The following is a 27,695-nucleotide window of genomic DNA, read 5'->3' on the forward strand; positions in this document are numbered from 1 at the left end:
GAAATAGTGTCTTTTCTAAATTTTGTACATAGTTTCTCCTTTTTAAAAAAAAATTATAATTACTTTTTACTTGTGTGATTCCCACTAGACTTTTCTTCCATTCATTCAACAGATATTTATGGCACATCAAGTCCTATTCTAGGCCAGGAGGATACAGCACAGAACAAAACAGACAAAATTCCCTTCACTCATGAAGCTCATAAGACTGGTGAGACAGACAATAGACGAGATAACTAAGTAAATATATAACATGTTAGGTAATTGTAGAAATTCAGGTGAGAAGAGTGGAGATGGAAAGAAAGATTCATCATATGTTTTGAAAAGAGATCCAGTTAGGCTTCCTTTGGGTAGGACATGAGGTTTAGATAAAGGAACTATCAAAAATACCTCATAGGTTTCTGGGACTTCCCTAGCAGTCCAGCGGTTAAGACGCTGCACTTCCACTGCAGGGGGCACGAGTTCAGTCCGTGGTTGGGGAGCTAAGATCCTGCATGCCGCAGGCACGGCACAGCCAAAAAAAAAAAAAAACCCTCAGGTTTCTGTTAAGTAAGTGGGAGGATGTTGCTAAGGTTGGGGAAAATTGAGGGAAAGACATGTTTGGGTGAGAAAAGTTCTGTTTTGGTTAGGTTTAGACATCTGTTGAACATTCAACTGGAGACGATAATAAACTGTTGAATATGAGTTTAGAACTCAGTAAGCTGACCTGGAGATAAAGATTTGTGAATCACTTAGCATGTATAGGTATTTGTAGCCATGGAATGTATGAGATCATGGGAGGAGTGTAAGGGGAGAAAGGGGAAGCATGCTGATATTTAGAGAATGGGCCAAGGAGGAACAGCCAAAAAACAAGACTGGGAAGGAGCAGGAAATGATGTAGCATATGAACCAGGAGAATAGGAGTAAGGTTAAGGGGTGGATACAGGCACCAAGGGAAGAGAATGTTTCAAAAAGAGTGGTTACTGGTGTCCACTGCTGCTGAGAAGCAAATAAGATAATGATAGGAAAGATCTTGGATTTATCAAGTTGAAGGACATTGACAAAAGCCATTATAGGGACTTCCCTCGTGGTGCAGTGGTTAAGAATCCGCCTGCCAGGGCTTCCCTGGTGGCGCAGTGGTTGAGAGTCCGCCTGCTGATGCAGGGGACACGGGTTCGTGCCCCAGTCCGGGAGGATCCCACATGCTGCGGAGCAGCTGGGCCCGTGAGCCATGGCCACTGAGCCTGCGCGTCCGGAGCCTGTGCTCCGCAATGGGAGAGGCCACAACAGTGAGAGGCCCGCATACCGCAAAAAAAAAAGAATCCGCCTGCCAACATAGGGGACACGGGTTCGAGCCCTGGTCTGGGAAGATCCCACATGCCATGGAGCAACTAAGTGCGTGCAAGACAACTACTGAGCCTGCGCTCTAGAGCCTGCGAGCCACAACTACTGAAGCCTGCGCGCCTAGAGCCCGTGCTCCACAACAAGAGAAGCCACCACAGTGAGAAGCCCATGCACCGCAATGAAGAGTAAGCCCGCTCACTGCAAGTAGAGAAAATCCACACACAGCAACGAAGACCCAACACAGCCATAAATAAATAAATAAATAAATAAATAAATTTATTTTAAAAGCCATTATAGTGTAGTGATGGAGATGGAAGATAAATTGGAGCGAATTGAGAAGAAAATAAGTTAAAAAAATGGTGAGGGCAAATATAGACAACTTTTTGAGAAGCTTTGTTGTTAGCTCACAGAAATAGGATTGTATTTGGTGGGGTTAAAGAGGTCAATTGATTTTTTTTCAATGGTTTTTACCGTGGTAAAATACACATAAAATTTACCGTCTTAACCATTTTTAAGTGTACAGGTCAGTGATACTAAGTGTATTCATATTGTGCAACTGTCACCACCATCTATCTCCAGAATACTTCATCTTGCAGAACTGAAACTCTTTGTGCATTAAAAAATAATCTCTCATTCCCCTCTAACCCCAGCCCCTGGTAACCATCATTCTACATTGTGTCTCTATGATTTTGACTACACTAAGTACCTCATAAAAGTGAGATCATACAATATTTGTTCTTTTTTTATTGAATTATAGTTGATGTATAATATTATGTAAGTTACAGGTGTACAATATAGTGGTTCACAATTTTTAAAGGTTACACTCCATTTACAGTTATTATAAAATATTGGCTGTATTCCCTGTGTGGTACAGTATATCCTTATAGCTTATTTTTATATAATCGTTTATATCTCTTAATCTCCTACCCCTATATTGCCCTTCCTCCCCACTAGTAACCACTAGTTAGTTCTCTATATCTGTGAATCTGTTTCTTTTTTGCTATGTTCATTAGTTTAATTTTTTAGATTACACATATAAGTGAAATCATACAGTATTTGTCTTTCTCTATCTGACTTATTTCACTTAGCAAAATACCCTCCAAGTCCATGCATGTTGTTGCAAATGGCAAAATTCCCTTCTTTTTTATGGCTGAGTAGTATTCCGTTATATATCCCATGTTTTCTTTTTCCGTTCATCTGTTGAGGGACACTTAGTTTGCCTCCATATCTTGACAATTATAAGTAATACTTCTGTGAACATTGGGGTGCATATATCTTTTCAAATTAGTGTTTTCATTTTTTTCAGATATACAGGAATGGAATTGCTAGGTCATGTGGTGGTTCTATTTTTAGTTTTTGAGAAACCTCCATACTGTTTTCCACAGTGGCTACATGAATTAACATTCCCAACAACAGTGAGCAAAAGTTCCCTTTTCTCCACATCCTTGCCAGTATTTGTTATTTGTGTTCTTTTTGGTGGTAACCATCCTGGCAGGTGTGAGGTGATATCTCATTGTGGGTTTTTTTAATATATACATTTATTTACTTATTTTTTAGCTGCGTTGGGTCTTTGTTGCTGCACATGGGCTTTCTCTAGTTGCAGTGAGTGGGGCCTACTCTTCATTGCAGTGCATGGGCTTCTCATTGCGGTGGCTTCTCTTGTTGCAGAGCAGGGCTCTAGGCGTGCGGGCTTCAGTAGCTGTGGTGCACAAGCTCTAGAGCACAGGCTCAGTAGTTGTGGCACACGGGCTTAGTTGCTCCGCGGCATGAGGGATCTTCCTGGACCAGAGCTCGAACCCACGTCCCCTGCATTGGCAGGCAGATTCTTAACCACTGCGCAACCAGGAAGTCCCTTATTGTGGTTTTGATTTGAGTTTCCCTGATGATTAGCAATGTTGAGCATCTTTTCATGTGCCTGTTGGCCATCTGCATGTCTTCTTTGGAAAAATGTCTATTCAGTCCTGCAGATTTTTTAATTGGGTTGTTTGGTTTGTTGTTGTTTTGATGCTGAGTTGTATGAGCTGTATATATATTTTGGATATTAACCACCTATCAATCATATCATTTGCAAAAATTTTCCCTCGTTTAGTAGGTTGTCTTTTCATTTTGTCAGTGGTTTCCTTTCCTGTGTAAAAGCTTTTAAGTTTGATTGGGTCCCATTTTTTTTCCTTTTATTTCCTTTGCTGTGGGAAATGGATCCAAAAAAATATTGCTGTGATTTATGTCAAAGAGTGTTCTGCCTATCTTTTCCTCTAGGAGTTTTATATTATGCAGTCTTACACTTAGGTCTTTGATCCATTTTGAGTTTATTTTTGTGTATAGTATTAGAGAATATTCTAATTTCATTATTTTACATGTAGCTGTCCAGTTTTCCCAGCACCACTTATTGAAGAGACTGTATTTTCTCCATTGTATATTCTGCCTTCTTTGTCATAGTTAATTGACCATAAGTGCATGGGTTTTTTCTGGGCTCTCTATTCTGTTCCATTAATCTATGTGTCTGTTTCTGTGCCAGTACCATACTGTTTTGATTACTGTAGCTTTGTAGTATAGTGTGAAGTCAGGGAGCCTGATTCCTCCAGCTCTGTTCTTTCTCAAGATTGTTTTGGCTCTTTTGGGATCTTCCGTGTTTCCATACAGGTTTTTAAATTATTTATTCTAGTTATGTGAAAAATGCAGTTGGTATTTTAATAGGGATCACATTGAATCTGTAGATTATTGAGTAGTATGGTCATTTTAACAATATTAATTTTTTCCAGTGCAAGAACATGGTATATCTTTCCATCTGTTTGTGTCATCTTCAGTTTCTTTCATCAGTGTCTTATAGTTTTCCAAGTACAGGTCTTTTGCTTCCTTAAGTAGGTTTATTCCTAGGTATTTCATTCTTTTTGACGTGATGGTAAATGGGATTGTTTCCTTTGTTTCTCTTTCTGGTAGTTCATTGTTAGTATATAGAAATGCAAAAGATTTCTGTATATTAATTTTGTATCCAGCAACTTTACCCAATTTATTGATGAGCTCTACTAGTTTTCTGATGGTGTCTTTAGGATTTTCTATGTATAGTAATCACATCATCTGCAAACAGTGACAGTTTTTTGCTTCTTCCTTTCCAATTTGGATTCCTTTTCTTTTTCTTGTCTGATTGCTATGGCGAGGACTTCCAATACTGTTTTGAATAAAAGTGGCAAGAGTGGGCATCCTTGTCTTGTTCTAATCTTAGAGAAAATGCATTCAGGTTTTCACCATTGAACATGATGTTAACTGTGGGTTTGTCATATGGCCTTTATTATGTTGAGGTATGTTCCCTCTATGCCCACTTTCTAGAGAGTTTTTATCATAAATGGATGTTGAATTTTGTCAGTAGCTTTTTCTTCATCTATTTGGCTGATTATATAGTTTTTATTCTTCACTTTCTTAATGTCATGTATCACATTGATTGATTTGTGAATATTGAAAAATCCTTACATTCCTGGAATAAATCCAACTTGATCATAATGTATGATCCTTTTAATGTATTGTTGGATTCGATTTACTAATTTTTGTTGAGGATTTTTACATCTATGTTCATCAGTGATATTGGCCTGTAAATTTGTGTGTGTGTGATATCTTTGTCTGGTTTTGGTATCAGGGTGATGCTGGCCTCATAGAATGAGTTTGGAAATGTTCCTTCCTTTGTAGTTTTTTTAAATAGTTTCAGACAGATAGGTGTTAACCGTTCTCTAAATGTTTGGTAGAATTCACCTGTGAAGCCATCCGGTCTTGGGCTTTTGTTTGTTGGGAGTTTTTAAATTACTGATTTAGTTGCATTACTGGTAACTGGTCGGTTCATATTTTCTGTTTCTTCCTGTTTTAGTCTTGGGAGATTGTACATTTCTTAGAATTTTTCCATTTCTTCTAGGTTGGCCATATTATTTTCATGTATTTATTCTTAGTAGTCTTTTATGATTCTTTGTATTTCTGTGGTGTCAGTTGTAACTTCTTTTTCATTTCTGATTTTATCAATTGCCCTCTCCCTTTTTTTTCTTGATGAGTCTGGCTAAATATTTGTCAATTTTGTTTATCTTTTCAAAGAACCAGCTTTTAATTTCATTGATCTTTTCTATTGTTTTCTTTGTCTCTATTTCATTTATTTATTCTCTGATCTTTATGATTTCTTTCCTTCATCTAACTTTGTGCTTTGTTCTTCTTTCTCTAGTTCCTTTAGGTGTAAGTTTAGATTGTTTATTTGATATGTTTCTTGTTTCCTGAGGTAAGCTGTATAAACTATAAACTTCCCTCTTATAGCTGCTTTTGCTGCATCCCATAGGTTTTGTTTTCGTTTTCATTTGTCTCTAGGTATTTTTTGATTTCGTCTTTAACTTTGTAAGTGATCCATTGGTTGTTTTAATAGCATATCGTTTAGCCTTCGCATATTTGTGTTTTTTGCGTATTTTTTGTTAGTTGATTTCTGTTCTTATAGTGTTGTGGTCAGAAAAGATCCTTAATATGATTTCAGTTTTCTTAAATTTTTAAGGTTTGTCTTGTGGCCTAACATGTTATCTGTCCTGGAGAATATTCCATGTGCACTTGAAAGGAATGTATATTCTGCTGCTTTCAGATGGAATGCTCTATAAATATCAGTTCAGTACATCTGGTCTAATGTGTCATTTAAGGCAAGTGTTTCCTTATTGATTTTCTGTCTGGATGATCTGTCCATTGATGGAAGTTGGATATTAAAGTCCCCTACTATTATTGTGTTACTGTCGATTTCTCCCTTTATTTGCTTTATATATTTATGTGCTCCTATGTTGGGTGTCTATATCATTACAATTGTTATTTCTTCTTTTTGGATTGATCCCTCGATCATTATGTAGTGTCCTTTTTTATCTCTTGTAACAGCTTTATTTTAAAATCTATTTTGTCTGATATAAATATTGCTGCCCCAGCTATCTTTAGATTTCCTTTGCATGGAATAACTTTTTCCATCCCCTCCCTGCCATTTTGTGTGTTTCTTTAGATCTGAAGTGAGTCTCTTGTAGGCACCATGTATATGGGTCTTGTTTTTGTGTTCATTCAGCCCATCTGTGTCTTTTGATTGGAGCATTTTGTCCATTTACATTTAAGGTAATTGATATGTATGTTCTTACTGCCATTCTGTTAATTATTTGGCGGTTGTTTCTGTAGTTCTTTTTTCCTTTTTTTTTCTTCTCTTGTGATTTGATGACTATCTTTAGTGTTATATTTGGATTCATTGTGTGTGTGTGTGTGTGTGTGTGTATCTATTTTAGATTTTTTGGTTTCTATTTATTAGGATTTTATATAGCTATATATATACACACATACATATACATATATATGATTGTTTTAAGTTGCTTATCTCTTAATTTCAAATACATTTTAACAACCCTGCATTTGTACTCTCCTCCCCTCATGATTACGGTTTTTTTATGTCATATTTTACATCTAAGTGTTTTGTGTATTCCTTAACTGCTTATTGTAGATATAGAAAATTTTTACTACTTTTGTCTTTTAACCTTCCTACTAGGTTTGCATGTGGATGATTTTTTTAAATTGAAATATAGTTGATTTATAATTTTGTGTTACTCTGTACAGCAAAGTGATTCAGTTATACATATATGTTCTTCTTCATATTTTTTTCCATTATGGTTTATCACAGGATATTGAATATAATTCCCTGTACTATACAGTAGGACCTTGTTGTTTATCCATATATCATAGTTTGCACCTGCTAATCCCAAACTCCTAATCTTTCCCTCCCTCACTCCCCTTGGCAACTACAAGTCTGTTTTCTAAATCTGTGAGTCTGTTTCTGTTTCATAGATATGTTCATTTATGGCATATTTTAGATTCCACATATAAGAGATATCATATGGTATTTATCTTTCTCTTCCTGACTTACTTCACTTAGTATGATAATCTCTAGTTGCATCCATGTTGCTGCAAATGGCATTTTTTCATTCTTTTTTATGGCTGAGTAGTATTCCATTGTGATATATATACATATATAGATATATGCCTATATATACATATGTAGATATATCCTTGTCTTGTTCCAGATTTTAGCAGGAAGGCTTTTGCCTCTTCACTGTTGAGTACTATATTAGTTGTGGCTTTGTCATAAATAGCTTTTGTTATGTTGATATGTGTTCCCTCTGTACCCGCTTTAGTGAGAGTTTTTATCATGACTGGATGTTGAAGTTTGTCAAATGCTTTTTCTGCATCTATTGAGATGACCATGTGGTTTTTGTCTTTTTGTCGTTGTTGATGATGATGTGGTGTATCACACTGATTGATTTGGATGTGTTGAACCATCCTTATGAACTTGGGATGAATCCAGCTCGGTCGTGGTATATGATCTTTTTTATGTACTGCTGGATTCGGTTTGCTAATATCTTGTTGAGAATTTTTGCATCTAGATTCATCGAAGATATTGTCCTTCTATTTTCTTTTTTTGGTGGTGTCTTTTTCTGGTTTTGGTATCAGGTTGATGGTGGCTTCATAGAATGTCTTTGGGAGTGTTTCTTCCTCTTCATTATTTTGGAAGAGTTTGAGAAGGATAGTATAAATTCTTGTTTCTTTGTTTGTTAGAATTCACCTATGAAGCCATCTGGTCCTGGACTTTTATTTTTAGGGAGTTTTTAAAATTACAGATTCTATTTCACTTGTAGTAATCAGTTCTCAACTTATCTCTTCTTGATTCAGTTTTGGTGGACTGTATGTTTCTAGAAACTTGGCCTTTTCTTAAAGGTTGTCAAATTTGTTGGCATATAATTTTTCATAGTATTCTCTTAGCATTTTTTGTATTTCTGTGGTATCAGTTGTGATTTCTTCTCTTTCATTTCTTATTTTGTTTGTTTGGTCTTTTTTTCTTCTTTGTGAGCCTGGCCAGAGGTTTATCAATTTTGTTTATCCTTTCAAAGAACCAGCTCTTGGTTTTATTGATTTTTAACAGTGTCATTTTGTGACTTTGGAAATAAGTATGTCTTGTGTGTTTGTCTCACTGTGTTGTTGTCTAAGCCCAAACCCACCTTGAAACTACTGTTTTTAAAACCAAAAAAAGAAAAGTTTTTAGTAAGGAACCTAGTTTAGTATGCTTAAAACCACCGAGAGTTTTTCTTATTCCTTTGTCATAAACACAATTTCTCTTTTATTACTCCACTACTTACATCTCTAAATTCTGAGCTGTCTCAGTTTGGTGTGTATGTGTGTCAGTGTTCTTTGAGTAAAACTGGAAAATGTCTGCTCTGATACAGATATGTCATAGTGTGACAAATAGAAAACATGAGACTGAGGAATGAAACTAAGGAACAAGAGCGTGTTTCTTTGTGGTGGCCAAGTAGAAGCACTCCTGCCTAAAACCGTTGTCCTAAAAGCAGTTAAAGGCAGTACATTTTAAAATGGGACGTGTCACTGGTTCAGTCCTAAAAAGCATGAACAAAAAGTTTTTGTTCTGTTCCAGCTCTGTCTTCTCTAAGTGCAAACACTGTGTTGCAGTGAAAATATCTAGCCATAAGATTAAAGAAATTTATTTGCAATGCTTATGCCTGCAGATGTGTAATGTGACCACTGTTTTGTGTTGACAGAATTGCTTTATACAGTTCTTCTATTTGAAAGGAATCTGGTTCTTTCAGATAAACATGGTATGTATTGTTCTTATGGGGGACTATTTCAGTGGTGTAAATAATAAATTCCTTTTCTTAAAAAAAAAAATCTCTATATTATTTATTTCCTCTGATCTTTTTTATTTCCTTCCTTCTGCTGACTTTAGGTTTTGCTTGTTCTTCTTTTTCTAATTCTTTTAGGTGGTGGGTTAGGTTGTTTATTTGAGATTTTTCTTATTCCTTGAAGAAGGCCTGTATCATTGTGAACTTCCCTCTAAGAACTGCTTTTGCTGCATCCCATAGATTTTGTATAGTTGTGTTTCCATTCTCATTTGTCTCAAGGTATTTTTAAATTTCTTCTTTGCTCTTGTTGACCATTGATTTTTTTAGTAGCATGTTGTTTAGTCTTCATGTAATCATTTTTTTCTCATTTCTTTTTCTGTGGTTGATTTCTAGTTTCATGCCTTTGTGGTCAGAAAAGATGCTTGAAATAATTTCTGTACTCTAAAATTTACTGAGGCTTGTTTTGTGCCCTAATATGTGGTCAATCCCAGAGACCATTCCATGTGTACTTGAATAGGATTTGCAATTATATCCATTACATTACATGTAATGTCCTGAAAATATTAAGTCTAACTTTTCAGTGGTATCAATTAGGATCTCTGTTGGCTTATTGATTTTCTGTTCAGAAGATCTGTCCATTGATATGAGTAGGGTGTGCAAGTCTCCTACGATTATTTTTTTTAATTAATTAATTAATTTTAATTTTTGGCTGCCTTGGGTCTTTGTTGCTGCACGCCGGCTTTTCTCTAGTTGCGTGAGCAGGGGCTACTCTTCATTGCGGTTCACAGGCTTCTCATTGGGTGGCTTCTCTTGTTGCAGAGCACAGGCTCTAGGCGCGCAGGCTTCAGTAGTTGTGGCACTCCTGCTCAGTAGTTGTGGCTCATGGGCTCTAGAGCACAGGCTCAGTAGTTGTGGCACACGGGCTTAGTTGCTCCACGGCATGTGGGATCTTCCCGGACCAGGGCTCAAACCCTGTCTCCTCCGCTGGCAGGTGGATTCTTAACCACTGCACCACCAGGGAGGTCCTCCTACTATTATTATATTCTCATCATTTTTCCCTTTGTATGGGTTAGTATTTGATTTATGTATTTGGGTGCTCGTACATTGGGTGCATATATGTTGACGAGTGTAATATCCTCTTCTTGTATTTATTGATCCTTTTATTATTATATAGTGTCCTTATTTATCTTTCTTTATGGCCTTTGCTTTAAAGTCTATTTTGCCTGATATGAGTATTGTGACCCCTGCTTTCTTGTCATTTCCATTTGCATGAAATATCTTTTCCCATCCCCTCACTTTCAATTGATGTGTGTCCTTTGCCCTAAATTGAGCCTCTTGTAGGCGGGATATTATAGGCTGTCGTTTTTCCAGCCAGTCTTTTGATTGGAGCCTTCAGTTCATTGGCATTTAAGGTAATTACTGATAGATATATATTTATTGCCATTTTAGACCTTGTTTTCCAGTTGATTTTGTATTTCTTCCTTGTTTCTTTTTGTTTTTCCTTTTGTGGTTTGATGATTTTCTTTTGTCTTTGGCTTTTGTGAATCTGTGGTTACTCTGTTTTCAAGTAACAGAACCCCTTTAACCGCTTCTTATATCTACTTGCTTTAGACTTAGTCAAATAGGATCAAATACATTCTAAAAAAAAAGAATCTACATTTTTTTACTCTCTTCCTCCACATTTTATGATTTTGATGTCCTCTTTTATATCTTCCTGTTTATTCTTTTGCCGTTCACTGTGGTTATCACCACTTCACAAAAACTTTTTGATTTTTTAAAATCTGAATATTGGTTTAATAAGTGATTTACTTTACAATTGTGATTTTCTCTTTCCTATAGATTCTTGCTTTTCTTCTATTTAAAGAAGATCTTTAAATATTTCTTTTAGGATAGGTTTAATATTGCTGTATTCTTTTAGTTTTTGGTTGTCTGAGAACTTCTTTATCTCTTCTTCTATTCTAAATGGTAATCTTGCTGGGTAGAGTATTCTACGTTGCAGATTTTTCCCTTTCAGGACTTTAAATATATTTTGCCACTCTCTTCTGGCCTGCGGTGTTTCTTTAGAGATATCAGCTGAGAGTCTTATGGGGGTTCCCTTGTAATTAACTCTTTTTCTCATGCTGCCTTTAGAATTCTCCTTATCTTTAACTTTTTCCATTTTATATGATGTCTTGGTATAGGTCTGTTTGGGTTCATCTTGTTTGGGACCCTCTGTGCTTCCTGTACCTGGATGTCTCTTTCCTTCTTCAGGTTTGGGAAGTTTTCAGCCATAATTTTTTCGAGCACATTTTTTGATCCCCTTTTCTCTTTCTTCTCTTACTGGAATCCCTATTATGTGTAGATTGGCAAGCTTTATATTATCTCATAGGCTCTTATATTGCTTTCATCTTTTTTAATCTGGTTTTCTATCTGCTGTTCTGATTGGGTGATTTCCATTATTCTATCTTCCACTCAGATTTCCCATAGGCTCTGAGTTTACAAAGCCAGAGGTGGAGGTGTAAATCTGCACAACTCAGATTTCTGCCCTGCTATCACGTGTGGGCAACCCGCTGGCACACTCCCAGAACTCGTAGAGGTGGCGCCAGGTCATCTGAGAGAAAGAGGTTTTTATGGGTGCCCCCCTTCCTTCCTTCCACACTCCTTAACAAAGGTGTTTCGCTTCTATGGTGGGCCCAGGCTTCCGCATACACCCCTGGTTGCGGCCTGTACCATGCTCCAGCCCCTTCAGGCTGTCTCCACACGGCCAACCCCAGTCCTCTCCTCAGGTCTGTGTTCTTAAGCCCGAGTTTCAGCATGCAGCCCCCACGCACACCAGTGGACACATGTCTCAGGCTTGGGAGCATAGGGTAAGGGCCCAGATCATCTGTGCAAGTCTCTCTCTGTTCTGCCTGCCACAAACCGACTGCTGCGCTCTCCTCCAAGCCTCTGAAACTCCCTCTCTGTCCAGCTGACCTCCCTGCCAGTGAAGGAGCTTCCCAGGGTGCAGGAACATTTCCTCTTTCACAGCTCCCTCCCATGAGTGCAAGTCCTTTCCTGATTTCTTTTTTTTTCTTTCTTTCATTCTACCTGGTTACATGGAGATCTTTCTTGTGGTTTGGGGTATTTGAGAAATTCTGCCAGTGTTCACTAGGTATTCTGTGAGAATTGTTCCAGATATAGATGTATTATTGATGTATTTGTGGGAGGAAGTGAGCTCCACACATCCTTCTTTTTTTTTTCCGTCCCTCCCACTCTTAATCCACCTCCCTCTGCCAGACGTTCATTTATCTGCTTTTTGTCACTGTGGATTAAATTGTAGTTCCTAGAGTTTTATATAAATTGGAATCATATACTATGTTCTCTTTTTGAGAGAACAGCATAAATATATTTTAGTCAGCATAAATGTTTTTTTAAAATTATTTATTTATATACAGCAGGTTTGTATTAGTTATCTATTTTATACATATTGTAATGTATACATGTCAATCCCAATCTCCCAATTCATACCACCACCACCCCGCTGCCTTCCCCACCTTGGTGTCCATACATTTGTTCTCTACATCTGTGTCTCAATTTCTGCCCTGAAAACTGGTTCATCTGTACCATTTTTCTAGATTCCACATATATGTGTTAATGTACGATATTTCTTTTTCTCTTTCTGACTTACTTCACTCTGTATGACAGTCTCTAGATTCATCCACATCTCTACAGATGACCGAATTTTGTTCCTTTTTATGGCTGAGTAATATACATTGTATATATGTACCACATCTTCTTTATCCATTCGTCTGTCGATGGGCATTTAGGTTGCTTCCATGACCTGGCTATTGTAAATAGTGCTGCAATGAACATTGTGGTGAATGTGTCTTTTTGAATTATGGTTTTCTCTGGGTATATGCCCAGTACTGGAATTGCTGGGTCATATGCTAATTCTAGTTTTAGTTTTTTAAGGAACGTCCATACTGTTCTCCATAGTGGCTGTATCAATTTACATTCCCACCAACAGTGCAAGAGGGTTCCCTTTTCTCCACACCCCCTCCAGCATTTGTTGTTTGTAGATTTTCTGATGATGCCCATTCTAACTGGTGTGGGGTGATACCTCATTGTAGTTTTTATTTGCATTTCTCTGATAATTAGTGATGTTGAGCAGCTTTTCATATGCCGCTTGGCCATCTGTATGTCTTCTTTGGAGAAATATCTATTTAGGTCTTCTGCCCATTTTTTGATTGGGTTGTTTGTTTTTTTAATATTGAGCTGCATGAGCTGCTTGTATATTTTGGAGATGAATCCTTTGTCAGTTGTTTCATTTGCAAATATTTTCTCCCATTCTGAGGGTTGTCTTTTCGTCTTGTTGGTGGTTTCCTTCGTTTTGCAAAACGAAGGTCCCATTTGTTTATTTTTGTTTCATTAGGTCCCATTTGTTTATTTTTGTTTTTATTTCCATTACTCTAGAAGGTGGATCAAAAAAGATCTTGCTGTGATTTATGTCAAAGACTGTTCTGCCTATGTTTTCCTCTAAGAATTTTATACTGTATGGTCTTACATTTAGGTCTTTAATCCGTGTTGAGCTTATTTTGTGTATGGTGTTAGGGAGTGTTCTAATTTCATTCTTTTACATGTAGCTGTCCAGTTTTCCCAGCACCACTTATTGAAGAGACGGTCTTTTCCCCATTGGATATCCTTGCCTCCTTTGTCATAGATTCCTTGACCATAGTTGTGGGTTTATCTCTGGGCTTTCTATCCTGTTCCATTGATCTATATTTCAGTTTTTGTGCCAGTACCATATTGTCTTGATTACTGTAGCTTTGTAGTATAGTCTGAAGTCAGGGAGTGTGATTCCTCCAGCTCCATTTTTTTCCCTCAAGATTGCTTTGGCTATTCGGGGTCTTTTGTGTCTCAATACAAATTTTATGTTGGAGGAACATAAATTTTATGTTGGAGTAGTAGGAAAAGTACTCCTACTTTTTTGTTCTAGTTCTGTAAAAAACTACCATTGGTAATTTGATAGGGATTGCATTGAATCTGTAGATTGCTTTGGGTAGTAGAGTCATTTTCACAATGTTGACTCTTCCAATCCAAGGACATGGTATATCTCTCCATTTGTTTGTGTCATCTTTGATTTCTTTCATCAAATTTATGTGTATGTGTCTTACAGTTCTGAGTACAGGTCTTTTACCTCCACCATCTTGATTGGAGCCTTTTATATGTTATTCTTGACAAATCACATAGACTTTCTTAGTTTTTCCCAGACTGAGCCTTAACTTGATGTCTTGGGTACTCTTTCAGTTCATCATTTTAAAATCTCAGGAGAGAATATATTGGTATACAACTTGTTATCTGTTATTTTGGTAGCAAAAGAAATAGCAAGTTTTTTGTTTTTGTGTATTTTTTAAACATTAGGTTTCTGATAGGCTACTTGCAGGATTGCACGATAAACATAAGCAGGTTCAGTAGTTCAAAATTGTTGATTCTTTCTCCTTTGCCCCAGCATTCAGTCTGGTCACCAAATACTTGTATCCTTTGCACTGAGCATTTCTTTTTTCATTGCAGTTGTCATCCCCTTATTAGATGTGTATTAAGAGAGTGAAATTAAGAGATAAATTTTGTACTGCATAGGAGGAAGTCAGGAGAATTAAACATTCCTGCAGAATTTCTAACAGCAGTAACCTCTGAGTTGCACAGAGAAAGAAAAGCAGTAGTAGAGAGAAGACTTCCCAGACTGCAGAGGCTCAGAGGTGGAAAGAGGAGTTGACTTCAAGAAAGTCTTGAATACAGAGTGAATTTTAGTCATATTCAATTGCATGTTGATTTACACTTACTGATTCATACTGCTTTTGGTGCATTTTGGCCACATGCTGAGAAAGCCAGTTCTCTATTGTTTTGTTTTTTTTTGTGGTACGCGGGCCTCTCACTGTTGTGGCCTCTCCCGTTGCGGAGTACAGGCTCCGGACACGCAGGCTTAGTGGCCATGGCTCACAGGCCCAGCTGCTCCGCAGCATGTGGGATCTTCCTGGACTGGGGCACGAACCTGTGTCCCCTGCGTCGGCAGGCGGACTCTCAACCACTGTGCCACCAGGGAAGCCCCTCTATTACTTTTTTAATGTGGAGGATAAACCTAATAAATATAAAACATTAAAAGGCAGCACACAGGTGATAAAGGCAGTAGAAGAGATGTATGATAGGGGTTTGTTCAAAAGAGTTCAATATGGGAAGAAATAACTGGAGACTGTCCCAGTCTCTGAGGTATGTCCCTTTCTGTGCCACTGCCACCCGATTAGTCTAGGCTGTCAGGACTTTATGCCTATTAGTGAAAAGAAGAGAGGGGAGGAGAGCAAGAGGGAGATGAGAGAAAAGTCTTGACCCCTGGGGTGTGCTCTTGACAGGTGGAGAATAGATTTTATCCTGTTCTTTTCTGTTGACCTAGACTGTGCTGAGGAGGAAAGTACATGTATTTTGATTTTAACTCCTTTTGAAAAATATTATCTGTAATTTTGACACCACTAAAGAAAAATTGTGTTTTTGTAAGTTCTTTTCTGGAGATGTAAGATATAATTCTCTTCAGTTTGGAAAGATACTTCAGTGGGTCCATAACAGGATGTGATAGAGTGGAACTAAAAATTGCTTTGCATAATAAAGTGAAGTACAATGGAGACATTATACTTCTACTCAAGTTATTTGGTCTGCCATTCCACTCAGTGGGTCTGTGAGGCAGATAAAAGATGCTGTCAAGACTGAAACAGTCAATTCATGTTGGTAAAACTCAGGGAATAATTGTGTGACTCACTTTTATGACTTCCCCACATTGACCATGCACTGGAAGGCATTGTTCAGGTGTCCGGGATTTTGGGTGGTGATGACTCCTGTTGGTATTCTCAATGAAGAAATTGAAAAACTGAGGGTCATAGAGCGACTTTCATTAAAGAAGACTGACACTGTAGTCTGCTTTATTTTATAGACGATTTAAGTAATTTTAAGAGTGTTGAACTTTAGAACTTAATTCTCATTTAAGATGGGATTTTTAAGAAGAGTTTTCAGTTTTCCCTTGGCAGTGAGACAGTGGTTTGGGGACTTGAGGGATTGGTTCCATTTACTCAGGCTAGAGCTGAGCAAGAAAGATGTTTAATAAGGACTTCCTCCGTGGGGTATGGGTAATGAACTTGTTAAAAACAGGGATATCTGATACTCAGTTTTAAGTTCTTTTCCTGTTTTGTGCTGTAAATACTCACCATTGATTGCTAACCTTCAGTAAACATTGGATGTACCACCAGCCTTGAGTTATTAGTGCCTTGCAGAATGGAGAGAGGGGGCTGCCTTCATTAAATAAGATAATGCATCTAAAATACTTACTACAGGTCGCTGCACCAGAGTATAAGCTCTACCTAAGTGTTAGGTCATATTATTATGCTTTGGGAATACAGAAAGCTGCCCAGTGTGGAGGAATACAGAGGAGGCAGTTGGAGGTGATCAGAGAGGAGCTGGGGGGGAGTTTAGATTAAGAGCTGACAAATGACACTGAGGACATTTCAGTCCTCATCCTCACTTCCCCTCATTCTCAACTCCCCCTCCCCCAAATCCTGAGGAACATTAGGGAGCATACTTAGCTTCAGTTACTTGAGTAGTTATTCCACTTGGATATTAAAAGGAAAGGGGGACCTTAGAGGCTAAAACCTTGTGATAATGTGGGACCTAGACAATTAGGTCTCAAAACTTATTCAAGAGGACTCTGGGCAGATAGGGATGGAAGAATAGGGGGAAGGAGTAGAATATTCTTCAGAATCCACAACTTAAGAGAAGTTTATGCTCTTGTTTGGCTTTTAACCCTATTGTGCACCTGATAACAGTTACTAGTATCAGTTAATTTTGTACCAACTAGGCGATAAAATTCTGTGTGTTCAGGATAGAGTTCTCTCAACGGCAGGGGGCCACTGAACTGGCCTGAGTTCTCCCCTTGTAGATAACTGTACTTTGCATGTCTATGGTCTGTCTGAACCAAACAAAACACAAAGCTCTGTTTCTTTCTTGTTTACTCCAAAAAACCTTTGTTTTCCTTGCGTTTAATCTTTTCCCCAGACCAAAATACCCTGCACGTTGTAGACAGATGAGTCTTTCTAGAATAATGCTCTATTGGCCAGATTCTGAAATGGCTTCATAGCCTTTATTAGATTGAGTCCACGCTCAACCTGGAGGCCAGCTCTTCCACAGCGTGGCCTCACTGTCACTCTTACCTCTTGATGTGCATGAACCCCTTACCCAGGTCAGGCTCACCTGCTAATCCAACCACTTTTACACTTGCCTCTTCCCAACCCTAAACTCCCTTCCTCTTGCCACTGAACTACATTTTACCCCCCACCTCCAGATCTCACTGAAAAAACATCTTTCTTGTGAAAATCTCCCAAGTATTCTGGTCCGTATCGATTTTTTTTCTGTGTCTATGTTGACATTGATCACTTGGATTCATCAGTCAGTTGAACAGTTATTTGTTGAGTGCTGACAGTATGCCAAGAACGTAATGCAAATACTCTGTTATTGATTATGTGCTCTGTTACATTTCTAACTTACTTATATGTGTATGTACTTATTGCCAAAAACAAACCACCTTAGGAACTGTTTGTTTTCTCACAGAATTAGACACAAAATATCAATGCAATAACTACATCTTGAATTGACTAAAGTATATTCATGATAAACTTAACTAGGATTCAGGTCACTTGTTAACTTGTCAGCTTATGATCACTAACTATATTAACAGGGTAATGAATCTTCTTAATTATAAATATTTTTTATTATGCTTGACCTCATTAAATCTTGCATAGTGACAGATTTTGTTTAAAAATTTTTATTAACAGCTCTTTTTCCTAGCTCAAAAAGGGTATTACAGGGGGCTTCCCTGGTGGCACAGTGGTTGAGAGTCTGCCTGCCGATGCAGGGGACACGGGTTCGTGCCTCGGTCCGGGAAGATCCCACATGCTGCGGAGTGGCTAGGCCCGTGAGCCATGGCCACTGAGCCTGTGCATCCGGAGCCACAACAGTGAGAGGACCGCGTACCGCAAAAAAAAAAAAAAAAAAAAAAAAGAGGGTATTACAGATGATAATAAGCAGAACAATTAAAATCAAAACCTCACCTCTATAGAGTTAGCCAGTGTGTAGACTTTATTACATAGACACATTTTTTTTTTAAGTAAGCTGTTTTTACATAAAATAAATCACATAATACAAGAAGTTACATTGAATGAGGATAGATGATGAAGGAAGGAAAAGCCAAGCCTTGGATCAGCTGAATCATTCACTGGATCTTGGGTCCCTCCATCCTGACAGATTGAAATGCTCTGTGAACGTTACAAAAATGCAGACTGAGGAGGGGGTGCTCTTTTAGTGCTCCCTGGCTTAAAACACTGATTGATTCTGTTTCATTTCTTGAATATGGTAAACTTTCTCCAGGTTCTGTTGGCAGGTTGACTGACACAAAGGTTAAATGCATGCTGACTTAGGGTCAGAGGAGTTCATATTCTTCCCTCTGTCACCCCAGTACTTCAAAACCCTTAGATGCTTTGGTCTGACAGGTTGCTGTAAAGATCGGATTGCACATCTGCTTTCCCAGAACCGCTCCCATTGGAAACCACGTGTGGGTGCTGACGCTGAAGCACACAGAGGCCAGACAGCGGTGCTTAAGGCTTCGGTCACAGTGCGGCTAGATGGTGTCCACAGCCAGCACTGAGGGTTTGATCTGAGGCAGAAGGTGGGACTGAACAGGAAGAGGATGCTGGAATTCCTTTACTTTGTCCGGCTGGAATTAAGCCATTATATCTGAGCAACTCTTAGTACAAGAACCTAAAAGCAAACTAACACATACCACAAAAGAGATGCTATTTTGTAGCTTGTACACGTTTTTAAAAAATAATTACATTTTCATGTTACTAAGAGACTGTGAGGATAGGGAGGACCGACCCTTTCATCTCCTTTTGCCATAACTGTGTTACAGATAGTCCCAGAATGTTTACTGTGTTTGTCTTCCTCCCTCGATTTCTGCAGTCTTTTGTATAAAAGGATCTATCTGTAAATCGTTGATCATCCCGACATAGCCCCTTGGAGGGTTAGACCGACTTCTGTTTCAGGTAGTACCCAAATCCTGTCAGTTCCTCTTCACGGTCACACCACTGTTGTGCCGGGTGAGGCCAGAGGAACTTCCAGAGCAGTGTTCCAACTGATCTTCACCGTCCTTTTGATCCTCCATGTTTATCTGTGTTTTGAAGGCAACTACAAAATAGAGGACTGCAGGGTTGTCTGGGCAGATGGTAAAGGATAGAGACATTAAAAGAAAAAAGATGGGCCAGCTGCTTTTCCCAGTATTCAAATTTTAAACTTCTTGGTTCTTAAGATTATATGAAGAGTCCTATTGACATGAAGTATCACTGACAGTGGCACCAAAGATAGTTTGTAAAATAATCCGTTAACACTGGAGCTGGAAAGGATCTGAGGGAACAGTCAGTCCAGCGTCCTCACTTTTTTAGCTGAGGTTTCTGAAGCCCAACTGGGAAAATTGCAGGTGACTTAACATGATGATTGTCTTCATGACTGTGTCCTTTAAAGATTCATAGAAACCCCAATTCTCCCTTGATAAAAGGCACGCCCACCAATGTCTTTACATCAACAGTCCTCAGTGTCCTTGTGTTTGGCCTTAACTCCCTTTAGGGAAGCTGGTTACTGGGACAGCACCTTGACCAAATACTTGTTGAACTGAATTAATTCTGTTGTTTATCCCTGCTAGGCAATCTTTTATTATTCCTGGAGCTCCTTACATTTAAGGGATGGCCTCTAGTTCAAGTATTTTGAGGTTTGGTGGCCAGTGCTGTATTTGTCATTTCTCTATACTTTATTTTTTCATATTGCCACTCTGGTTTTTGATTCTGTTCTTTTATAGCTTTTCATTACATCCAGTTATTATTTGCCTCTCTCCAGGCACTACCAAACACATGCTATGGATAGTTTCTGCCCTTACAGGCCTGGAATTGCAAATTCAGAGATACTTTTCCCCCCAGTTGTTAAAAGGACTAGACTCTCAGATTTGCTAAGGCACAGTATAAGAAATGTAAAAATTCCATATTCCTACTTTAGTTAATACATGGGAAAATAGTACTGACACACACATTTATTTTCTACATTTATGTATCTTTCACTTTTAATTCTTTAAATACATAAATATGAGTCGCAATATCCAAAGCAAGTTTCATTTAAAAAGAACATAATTAAAAAATGGTAGAGAGATGGTGACTTGTAGGGAATTGGCACTTAGACATTGGTAATGACAATATGTTTAGAAGTTGGTGAAAATGCTATGACTAATTTTATATAAGAGCTGTCATGTTTTGAATGACACTTGTTAGTGAAATGTTAAAAGATAATTCCTTTACTAGATAATATTTTTTGTGGATTTAGCTTTTTGGTCAGTTTTGTTTGAATTTCCTGTTGCATTCTTAACATGACCGAAACTCTAGATATGCTAGAATTAACTTATAATCATCATTCATAAAAGAGTTAAAGTTACCATTCCCACCTGGGAAAAATTTTTAAAGTAGGCTAAATGGCAGTGCTTCCTAGTCAAATCAACTTAATGTTTTAAAGATTTTTAAGAAAAATTTCAAATCATTCTCTGTTTTCCCACCACGAAACTTATTATGAGATTTAAAGCAGCTCTGAAATCATGATGTCACTTCACACGTTTCAGCCTTACTATCCCAGGCCTCCACCTTTCTTACTATGGTGACAAAATAAATACGCAGTAACGTTGGTCAGTGGTTAATGTTGGGGAAAACAAAGACCTAGCACACCAAGACTGTCCATGTACTCTATTAAATGCTTTCTTCTCCCTCTCACCATTCGAATGGGCAAGGCTTAGGCTCACAGAGCTGTCTGACTTGCAAGAACAAAACTGAATCAATAATCTGGACTATGACAGCATCTGTGCTACTGTTACCTTTGGGCATAAAAATGTTTTTCAATATGAATAAGATATACTGTAGTTTAAGTTCAGATGCACATTAAGTGCTTAAGTGCCGAGTTATCACTAGTTGACAGTGGAGGCAGGGAAAGAAAAATTATTTAAGTTCTCCAGGAAATAGAAGCATGCTTGTGTGCTTTACTGTGTTTGATGATAAGTAAGGGTTAGGTAGTCTTAGAGTCTAAGCGTCAGTATTCATTCAGCAAACATTTATTGAATACCTAAGTAATTTTCCTTTATTTCATTATTATCTGTCCTATCAGCACAGGATTTAAGGTAGCTGAAACTTATTATATTCCAAACTAACTTGGTGGTACGTACTAGAAACAAAGAATAAGAGCCATTTCTTGCCTCCATGGATCACATTTCTTGCGAATATGAATTTCTAGGGAAATAAGCTCCTGCCCTCATCTACAGGATTTGAAAGGAAATTACTCTTAATTTCAAATAAGAAATATTTTCCATTAAAAAAATGTTCTTGGGAATTCCCTGGCAGTCCAGTGGTTAGAACTCAGCGCTTTCAATGCAGTCGCCTGGGTTCAATCCCTGGTCAGGGAACTAAGATCCCGCAAGCCGTGCAGCACAGCCAAAAAGAAAAAAAATGTTCTCAAGGGTTATGAACCCTGCCAATAATGCAGGAAGGTTGGCGGGGGAGGTGGCAGGGAGAAGAAAATAGAAGAGAAAAAAAAACTGTCCAGATTATATTACATATAAGTAAAATACACAATTTTGATAAGGCATAACTAGTAGTATGTTTACAAGAGTGGCAAAGGGAGTTTAACGGTGCACCCACAAAGTACCTCATAGTCTCGTTTGATATATCATGAGTACATCTCTCATCCTCCTTTACTATAAAGTCAAAAAAGGAAGTCAACAGTCTCAACAAAAAAAGCACAGCTCTTAATATCATGGGACATCTAATTTATATTCTAATAGTAATAGTAAGACTATGTATTGGTAAAATGAATTCACTTCTAATATTTTCACATTACTGATAACATAGACAAAGATTATTGGTGGCCACAAATAATTTGTGGCCACACACACAAAATCCAAGTCCAGGGTGGCAAACTTAGAATCTGCATATCAAAAAGGTATTTGCCCAACAGTGTTTTCTATGTAGGCTATTAACAAAACTACATAGAAACTACATCTAAAAATATATAGTATTATATTTCCCAACCCCCTAAATGCTACCCATTATCAACTTCCAAAAAACAGTAGAGGGAAAACAAATCTGATGAAATCAAGGTGGTAGGTTTTTAAAAATGAATGATAATCTGATTGCTGAATGTAGATAGCATGGAAGGGACTTTCCCATCCCTTGGTTTAAAAAAAAAAATGTCCAGGTGAAAGTACAAAGGCAATGAGAATTAACCAACAGGAAAAAAGGGTCCAAGCACCAATACACATGTGATGCTAGCAGGTGAAGCAGAGATCTTGAGAGGGTGCACAGGTGCTACCTTGGGTAAAGAAGGTGCTAGAATGACCTTCACCTTGCCAACTCTTCAGCCCATTTCAATGTTTCTATAAGGAATCTCCTGTGCTTTTAGCACAACAGGGGAAGGGCTATGCCTTGGAGTCCTCAGTTGACAAAGACCTCTAGGGAACTCCACTGTATTTCAAAGAGCATGAAAAACCACTTATCAAACTAAAAACAAACAGAGTCCTAATACTGTTGAAACTAAACCTATATGTAGAAGGGATCTTGTTAAGAATCTAGCCCAAATCCAATCTAAGAGTCCCTTTCATAGCATTTAGGATGGGTTATTTTAGCCTTTGGGCATTTGCAGCAACTGGAAGTTCTACTGTTTGAGTCCATTCCTCTTTAGAACAACTCTTATTACAAAATTCTTTCTTATATTGAAGCAAACATCTGTCATCTATAAAGCTCCTCTTTTTGCCCTTTGAAGCAACACAGGAAAAGTCCAATTCCTCTCCCCTTTTATAGCTCAACAGAGATTTCAAGGCAGCTATTGTATCATTCCCTCTTTTTCCCTTTCCAGCTATACCTTCTGTTCTTCAGGGGAAGCATTCCCCTATTTCATGTATAATCACACTCTCCACAACCCTGGCCACCTGACTGGACACAGTCAATTTATTAACATCTCTCTTAAAATGTGGTTCCCAGAATTGAACCCAGCCCTCCATCCAGATGTGCAGCATGCAGGGCTCCCTAGACTTCTGTTACCACAGGCTGAATGCATTAGTTTTGGAATAGCTATGATATACTCCCAATTCAAAACTGAACTCACGTTTCCCCAAGAAAACACTTTATACAAAAACTGCTGTGAAACCAGGACTTTCCAGCACCCTTCCCATTAACACACACAGGTAAACACATACATCCGTACACACATAGGTACCCCATTTTGTACTTACTGGGTTGCATTTAAGAAACTCAGAATATAGAGTTTCTCATTAATGCCTATTTAATTTCATCCTTTTAGTTTCAGTCTTATGTTCAGGTATTTCAAAAAATTACAATGATTTCTATACCCTAATGTCAATACATAGAATTCAGTGAATATTCACGGAATGAACTAATCCCGAAACTGCCAGTCAACAGACTAGTTATGTGTCTATTTCTGTGTCATCTACAAATCGGATAACCCTTACTCTATTCTTCATGGGAGAAACAGGAAGGCAGGTAAAAGCTGCCTTTAAATTGTTGAGCTCGTATCCCCTTTGGGATGCAGAGGTACAGAATGTGAGCTGGAACAGGTGAAGAGAAGGAATATTGAGTGTGCTGAATTCTTGGAATCAGGATTTAATGTTCCCAACATTAGAAAAATACGGCTTTCCCTCATCTCTACCCTAGAGTCTTCTGCCTTTTAGATCTATTACATACTGTGATTATCAAACTGAATTTTTAGGAAAAGCTCATACAAGCTCAGTTTTGAAACGACTTTTAAAATGATCTTTTCAACTTATATTTTCTGTAAAGTTTGAGTTAAAGAGACACACAGCTGTCTATTGGCTATGAGGTATAAAAGGAGTTCCCAGATGCCCCTGACAAATGCCTGAGATATATGTATCCATCTGTTTCAGGAATCAGAAATGGCCTATGTTTTTCAGCGTGAATTTGGAAATTCACTGAGATTTAAGCTGTCTCCTGAATTTAATATAATCTTACAATGAATGTTCTTTTTCCCCAGAATGAAGAAAAGTAGGCTCAATTTTGCTTTCCCTTCAATAGCCACTCTTCGCAGAATGTGGGGTTAATCACAGAATTTAAAAGTGTCCTCTTGTGCCTTTTTTCCATTGTCTATTGTGACTCAGGGTGATGAACCCTGGGACCGATGCCTTAGAAAGACGGAAAAAGCGTTTCAATCAACACTATCTAGAACCAGGAGGGAAGCATCTCAAAAACTTCTGTTGCATAGTGTTAACATTTGAAGAATGGAGACACCTATGAAAGGTCTAGCAGACCCAAAGAGGAAATCGGTTTTGTACCTTTTCTCAACTTTTTCTAAGAGGAGTGACAGAGATGGAGTCTTAGTTAATTAACTTCTCAAGATTGTTTTCCAGAAACTGATGTAAGTGACAGATGAACATCGGAAGGAAATCGAGCCAACAATGATGTTGGGAGTTTCTTTACCTGACTTTATCAGTCACAAACCATACCCAAGTGCTGTGAGAGAAGCAGAGTGGAGAAGAGGCTTAATTATACAGTAAGCTCCAAAAAGTCAGGTGACCCAGGTGCTTCAGGCATGATCAGAGCCTCTCCAAAGCAAGCACCTTAGGGCTTCCTGTTAGAATACAGGTAACTACAAACAGGGAGGTCCAATACACTGCTCCCAACATGGAGTAGCCAAGGTAGGCAGTGCCTTGAACTTCACCTATTCAGGAAGACATCCTGTCATAATGCTTAGGTCAGGGCCCCCTGCAGTAGGGCTTCGTCACTGGACCCCACACTCCTTGGGAGTTTCCATTTCATCTCCTTCAAAGTCTGGCTTCAAACTCTTTTTTTGCTCAATTTCCACCTGTCAAGAATAGAAGTTGGAGAGAAATATCAGAAGAAATATCAGGAAAACACCCCAACAAATAAATAAACCAGAAGAGAAAACCTCACTAGGTTCTTTGAGCATCCTTGTAACTTGGGTATTGTTCTGGGCTTTAGTCACACCAAGCTACTGGCCATGTGTATTATGGTTCTGTCTTTGCACATGCCCTCTGCTTGGTCTGGAATTCCTCTCCCTCTCAGTCCACCTGGAAAATTCTTATTCTTTGCCTTATACAGCTACTCAAAGGTCACCTCTTCTGTGAAGCTATTCTTGACTCACCAGGTAGTCAGGTGCTCCCCTGTGTATATTCCCACTACACCCTGTACCCGCTACACCACAGACTCCGTAGGACAGCGCAGGCCCTTGTTCACTATTGTACCCCAATAATATGGGCATACAGCAGGCAATCACAAAGGTTTATCAAATGAATGAATTCCTTGGCAGCTGGCTCTTCATACTCTCCACTATTTTATCCCTTTAAAAAGTCTCCAGGGCTTCCCTGGTGGCGCAGTGGTTGAGAGTCCGCCTGCCGATCCAGGGGACACGGGTTCGTGCCCCGGTCCGGGAAGATCCCACATGCCGCGGAGTGGCTGGGCCCGTGAGCCATGGCCACTGAGCCTGCGCATCCGGAGCCTGTGCTCCGCAACGGGAGAGGCCACAACAGTGAGAGGCCCGTGTACCGCAAAAAAAGTCTCCAAATGGATAAGTATTGTAGTGTTTACAGTTCTGCCTATATCTTTTGGAAAATACTGTAGCTGTAACTGTAAAGAGATTAATAAATTAATCTTGCCTTGAGAGTAATATACCTCATCTGAAGCCTTTGATAAATCAGGCAGGGAATCCTTTGAGCTGAAGGAGTTTCATAATTAAAGCCGCTCTTCTCAATACCACTTGGATATTTATGAGAGGGAAACAACTCAAGACAGAACAGTTGACTAGGGTCATGTTTGAGGAAAGTGCTGGGTCTTTTCCTGGCCACAAGATGGAGTATTTGTTCTTTTTGGTAGTTCAATGTTTGAAATCACACAAGTAAGGAAATATTTAAAGAACAATTAAATGATCATATAAATCTAAGGATGTTATTACGAATAGAAAATTATTAAACCACTTTGCCAAATCCTTCTTCAGTAACCCCCTGTTTTCCGTCTTTGGCATATAATCTCCTCCTATTGAATTTCTAGCTACTCAGGATACAATCACTATTTATGTCGGAAATCTCCAACTTCATTTCCTCCTTCACAGCCCTGATCCCGTTACTATTATAGAAGCTTGCTTGGCTTTTGAGTTTGTCCAGTTATAGCCCAGTGACCAGGTTGTATGACTTGGTATATGTCATACTTCACTATGACATACTGTCCTACATAGTGTCATACTTCACTATGTAAACTTCATTCAGATCCACTTCATCAACACCTGTAGCTGAAATATATGCTTTGGGTTAGCATTTTCCTGACCCTCCCTCCACTTCCAAACTCATTCCCCTGCACATAAATTATATGACAAATGAGTAATAATAATCGCATTACCCCATTACTCTGTTGTTGTTCATGATGACTGAAAGACATTACATACTCCTCCTTCATCAGCCTGTACTTCTCTTTCCACCCTTTCTCTTGCCTGCTAGAGAGATTATTCATTTAACTCAGAGCAGACTCAACCACAGCTATGCATGGTAAACCGCCTGCAAGGCGGTACGAGAATACCCTGCACCCTGGGCAGGCATTGCTAAAAGGAATGAGAAGGGGGAGGGCATGGGGGTGAACAGACAGACTTGGAAACATTAGCCAGATGCCTCCCGAGGCTACCTTGTAGCTGTAGTGTGCAGAATAATTGACCCACTTCCTGACGTCCGTCTTGTCTTCCACAGAGATGGATCTTACGGCAGCTTTGGAGGCAGAAGTTGTAGGCATGCTGAACTCAACGTTAATGTGATTGGCAAATCTGGAAGGCACTTCCCGGTCAGAGCCAAGTTCAAGATGGCAGAAGAAACAGTGTGGGTGACCAGAAGCTATGAAAGAAAGACAAAGAATCTAGGGTTCAGGTTCTTTGGGGAGGAAGTGGAAGAGCCTCAATAACAAACAAAAGGAGGCCTGGCAGTCTTTAAGAGCATCCTACTGTCAGCAGAGGATCTGCCTCGGCAGAAATCACACTGCATGTGCTTCAGACCCTTTGACATAACACTATCTGACTACGGTAGCCTGGTATCCTAGCAATAAAACCCATGACCTGAGAAATGGAGTGCATTCTGCCTGCTCAGGTCAGAGTGCTATGTAAACACAGTGTAAATACTATGAAATAGAGGTAGACTGGCAGAAAGGAATAAAAGAGATCAGCACTTAGCACCCAATAAAACATCAGACAGCCACCTGGAGCAAAATCATCAATTTCCTTTGGAAGATGAATTTTCTTAATAGCATTCGATATTTTTTAAAAAATGCTTTTGGCATGTTTTTTTTGGTGAACGGCATATAAAAATGACAAAGCCCTTAGAAACAGCACATATGCTTTAGGGAAGCGTGTGGAACGCTGGAGAGAACACAGACTAATAGGATACCTGGGTTTGACCTGCAGCTCTCCTAAGTGCAGAGATCCCACACCCAAGTCCTTTTTGTTCTCTTCAGGCCTCAATTCCTCATGTGTGAAGTGGCGAGTTGGGGGGTGGTGGAAAAGGGTAGGCTGGATGATGCCAGGCATCGTCCCTTACCGCTATTTAACTGTATAAATCTATGG

At 38.7% G+C, this 27,695-nt stretch overlaps 1 protein-coding gene across 5 annotated transcripts in view; it reads right to left on the bottom strand.

Annotated features, from left to right (window-relative positions):
* Nucleotides 1-20,121: 20,121 nt before the first annotated feature.
* STON2 (stonin 2) overlaps nucleotides 20,122-27,695 on the bottom strand; it is a 149,808-nt gene continuing 142,234 nt past the window's right edge. For 3 of the 5 annotated variants that reach the window (XM_081230308.1, XM_081230307.1, XM_081230311.1), the window contains one exon: nucleotides 24,860-26,973. In XM_081230308.1, coding sequence (XP_081086434.1) covers nucleotides 26,603-26,973 — 371 coding nt within the window. In that variant the 3' untranslated portion in view covers nucleotides 24,860-26,602. Of the gene's footprint in view, nucleotides 26,974-27,695 lie in introns of all 5 variants that reach the window. The other 2 variants (XM_081230310.1, XM_081230309.1) reach the window with 1 other exon arrangement.

Source organism: Mesoplodon bidens, assembly GCF_964165515.1.
Source record: "Mesoplodon bidens genome assembly, chromosome: 3".
In the NCBI taxonomy this organism is placed as follows: Eukaryota; Metazoa; Chordata; class Mammalia; order Artiodactyla; family Ziphiidae; genus Mesoplodon; species Mesoplodon bidens.